Source organism: Plecotus auritus (assembly GCF_963455305.1).
Source record: "Plecotus auritus genome assembly, chromosome: 13".
In the NCBI taxonomy this organism is placed as follows: domain Eukaryota; kingdom Metazoa; phylum Chordata; class Mammalia; order Chiroptera; family Vespertilionidae; genus Plecotus; species Plecotus auritus.
In genome coordinates this window covers 11,523,043-11,526,781 of record NC_137779.1, presented here as the reverse complement: position 1 = coordinate 11,526,781, position 3,739 = coordinate 11,523,043, and the positions used below count along the sequence as shown (strand labels likewise).

General features: G+C 43.1%; 1 protein-coding gene across 1 annotated transcript; it reads left to right on the top strand.

Annotated features, from left to right (window-relative positions):
- Window positions 1-3,347, top strand: LOC308238183 (disintegrin and metalloproteinase domain-containing protein 1a-like; the record flags this gene model as incomplete). Its single annotated transcript, XM_080649860.1, has 2 exons — window positions 1-2,223; window positions 3,303-3,347. The coding sequence occupies 2 exons, from the start codon at window positions 1-3 to the stop codon at window positions 3,345-3,347; spliced, it is 2,268 nt and encodes a 755-aa protein (XP_080505986.1).
- Window positions 3,348-3,739: the final 392 nt, after the last annotated feature.

Genomic DNA, 3,739 nt, shown 5'->3' with positions numbered 1-3,739 from the left:
ATGTCAGTGCCCACCTTTGTGAGAGAGATTGCCTCCTCCTGGCCTTCTCTACAGAAGATCCAAGTGGTTATGAATGAGACTAGCAGAATGCTTCAGACTTGGGCTCCTCAGACGAAGGGCCTGGCGCTGGTACTGGTGCCAGGATCTTCACGGGTCAGGTTGGGGATGGTGCTGGTGTTGGTACTGAGTTTCCTGCCAAGCTTGTGCTGTGACCTGGGATCAGTTTATTCCTCATCCTATGAAATAGTCATCCCCAAGGCTCTGACAGTTGAGGGAAGGCAAGACCCAGTGGAAGAGGCATCTTATGTGATATCTATGCAGGGCCAGAAACAGCTGATTCACTTGAAAGTGAAGACAGACTATTTTATCAAGAGCTTTCCAGTCTTCAGCTACCACAATGGCATCCTGGGACAAGAAGTACCTTTCATCTCACATGACTGTCACTATGAAGGCTACATAGAAGGAGTCCCAGGTTCTTTTGTTTCCGTCAACACCTGTTCAGGCCTCAGGGGCATCCTGATTAAGGAGGGAAAATCCTATGGCATCGAGCCCATGGACTCTTCAGAACGGTTTGAACATGTGTTGTACACCATGGCCCATCACGCACCAGTCTCCTGCAGTGTCACTTCCCAAGACAGCCCAGTGGTGTCCGCCAGCCGACAACAAGGGAGCAGGAAGCCTGGCGGTCCACAGGAGCTGTCCTACTTGTGGTCACTCACCAAGTACGTGGAGATGTTTGTTGTGGTCAACAACCAGCGGTTCCAAATGTGGGGCAGTAACGTCAATGAGACGGTCCAGAGAGTGATGGACATCATTGCCCTGGCCAACAGCTTCACTAGGGGAATAAACACAGAGGTGGTGCTGGCTGGAATGGAGATTTGGACCGAGGGGGACCTCGTAGAGGTCCCAGTGGACCTGCAAGTTACACTTGGGAATTTCAACAGCTGGAGACAAGAGAAGCTCCTCCCTCGTGTGAAGCATGATGTTGCCCACATGATTGTCGGACAGCATCCTGAGCAGGGTATGGGACAGGCATTTCTCAATGGTGCCTGTTCAAGTGGTTTTGCAGCAGCTGTTGAATCCTTCCATCATGAAGATGTCCTCCTGTTTGCAGCACTCATGGTCCATGAGCTTGGGCACAACTTGGGTATTCGGCACGACCACTCAGCCTGCATTTGTAAAGACAAACACCTCTGCCTCATGCGTGACAATATCACTAAGGAAAGTGGCTTCAGCAACTGTAGCTCTGACGACTTCTACCAGTTCCTCCAGGAACACAGAGGGGCCTGCCTATTTAACAACCCTCAGCGGCACAAAGGCCGCTTGCGTAGAGCTGGCAAGTGTGGAGATGGTGTGGTGGATGACGGTGAGCAGTGTGACTGTGGCACTGAATGTGACACAAGCAAGTGCTGTGATAATACATGTACGCTAAAGCCTGATGCAAAGTGTAGTCCAGGACCTTGTTGTAAAGATACGTGCCAATTTCAACCAAAGGGCTTCAACTGTCGTCCTGTTAAGGGAGATTGTGACCTCCCAGAGTATTGTGATGGTACCTCTGCAAAATGTCCCGAAGACTTCTATATGCAAGATGGTACACCATGTAAAGGATATTACTGTGTACACGGTGAGTGTAAGGATCCTAATCTTCAATGCCAAGAATATTTTGGGACTTTTTCAACGACTGCTAAAGATGAGTGTTATGAATTGGTAAACACGCTAGGAGACCGGTTTGGAAACTGTGGGCTTCCTACTTCTACTAACAATGAGTATGTGAAGTGTACAAAAGAGAATATGCAGTGTGGGAAAATTGTATGTTCAAGTATTAGACAGATGCCAGTTATCAACCCCTATTTTACAGTGATCCAGATTCCTTCTTCTGACAACTACTGCTGGGCCATGAATTTCTATGACACTGCTGATAAAGATAGTATAGGAAATGTGAAATATGGCACTACTTGTTCCAAAGGGAAAATCTGCGCAAATGCATCCTGCACTGATTATGCTTTGCTCAAGTATGACTGCGATGTACAAGCAATGTGTGATCGGAAAGGAGTTTGCAATAATTTGAAGCACTGCCATTGTAGGACTGGCTATAGACCCCCTGACTGCAAAAATCTTGGAGATGGGGGTAGTCTGGACAGTGGTCCCCCTGGTTTGCCACCTGATGACCAGCCACCAGATGGTGGAGGTTCCGTCACTGGCAAACCTACCAAACATGAAAAGGTCTTAGACAACATGATCTTATCATTCTTAATACTTTTTCTCATAATATTAGCAGTTGTCAGTATTGCCACGTGCATCCTTTGTAAAGCTTCAAAAGAGGAGCCCACAGAAAAGCCTCCAGAAGAGAAGCCTCCAGAAGAGAAGCCTCCAGAAGAGGCTGCCCCAGAGGAAGAAGGGGAAGAGGAAGAGGAGGGGGAAGAGGAGGAGGAGGAGGAGGAAGATGATGAATAAAACAAGTAGTGGGAGGAAGAAACCAATATATGAAACACTTCAAACACTGACCAGGAACCAGAAGTTCAATGACACAAAGGTGAAGTGGGAATTGATAACTCCATGGCTCTGATAGGATTATATAATAGTATAAACAAAACTTATACTAATTTTATAACAGTATAGAAGCTGAAACTGAAATTTTGCCTTTAGTTTGAAAATAAACTAATATGAGAAGAGGGATACTCTCACTTTCATTATTCATTTTAGTAATTAAGGTTTTATTTACTTAATATAGTACATATTTTACTACTTTTGCTTTTTAACATTTCATTTAAACTCTTCACCTGCATCTTCTGACATCAATGTCTTTGTTTTGGGCCAATTTTTGCAATCACCAGAAACTTTTTCAAGACATGCCATCTTTCATCTAAGCTGTTTGATATATGCTACTATATGTGCCTGCACTTATTACTGTCACTTGGGTTTTTATTTCAAGTAGCAACTGCCTATTATGTGAGGACAGTTGTTTATACAATCGATTGTTCTTGTTTGCCCTATAAATGTGCATTCATGAAATGAGTTTTTAAATAAATAAAACCCTATTCAGATTAGACATCTCTTCAGATTCCATGTGTATAATTATAAGGTCTGTTTTGTTACTGGACTCTGTGAGAGAAACTATATCTGATAAAACAGAAGAGCCTCACGCCCCAGGGTCAAAAGGCCAGTGTTGAAGTCATTGACCTTTTCAAATCTGACAGATGTGTAACATGATTTGTATGTATTAAAGTTATTACTTCCAGTATTTCCAGGCCCTTTCTATAGCCCTACTCTCTGTTTACCTAAAAGATTTCTTTTCCTTTTAGAGCAGCTTTCAGAGCTCTTCCTCTTTACTAATCTTCCTGGGGTGAATTTCAGCCATCCAGATATCTCATGTTTGATTAACATCAGCCAGAGCTAGGAAACGAAATTTATACTAATTTTGTAACAGTATAGAAGCTGAAACTATAATTTTGTCTTTTCTATTTTTCTTTACTTATTTATTGAAATTAATAACTTATTGACTAATATCAAAAGGAACCTCTCCAATTATAGGTAACAGCGTTTTGGAGGTTGTAGATGCTTCCATGTGATGAGAGCACAAAGCAAGTATAAAATTAACATTATTCATTCTATGCCAGGAACTGTGTTAAACACTTTACAGTCATTGTCTTCCCAACTAATCTACGTACGAAACCTCCATCATGTATACGGGGAAATAGACCAAAAAGAATTCTAGTAAGTTGTAGAACATGCATGTCTC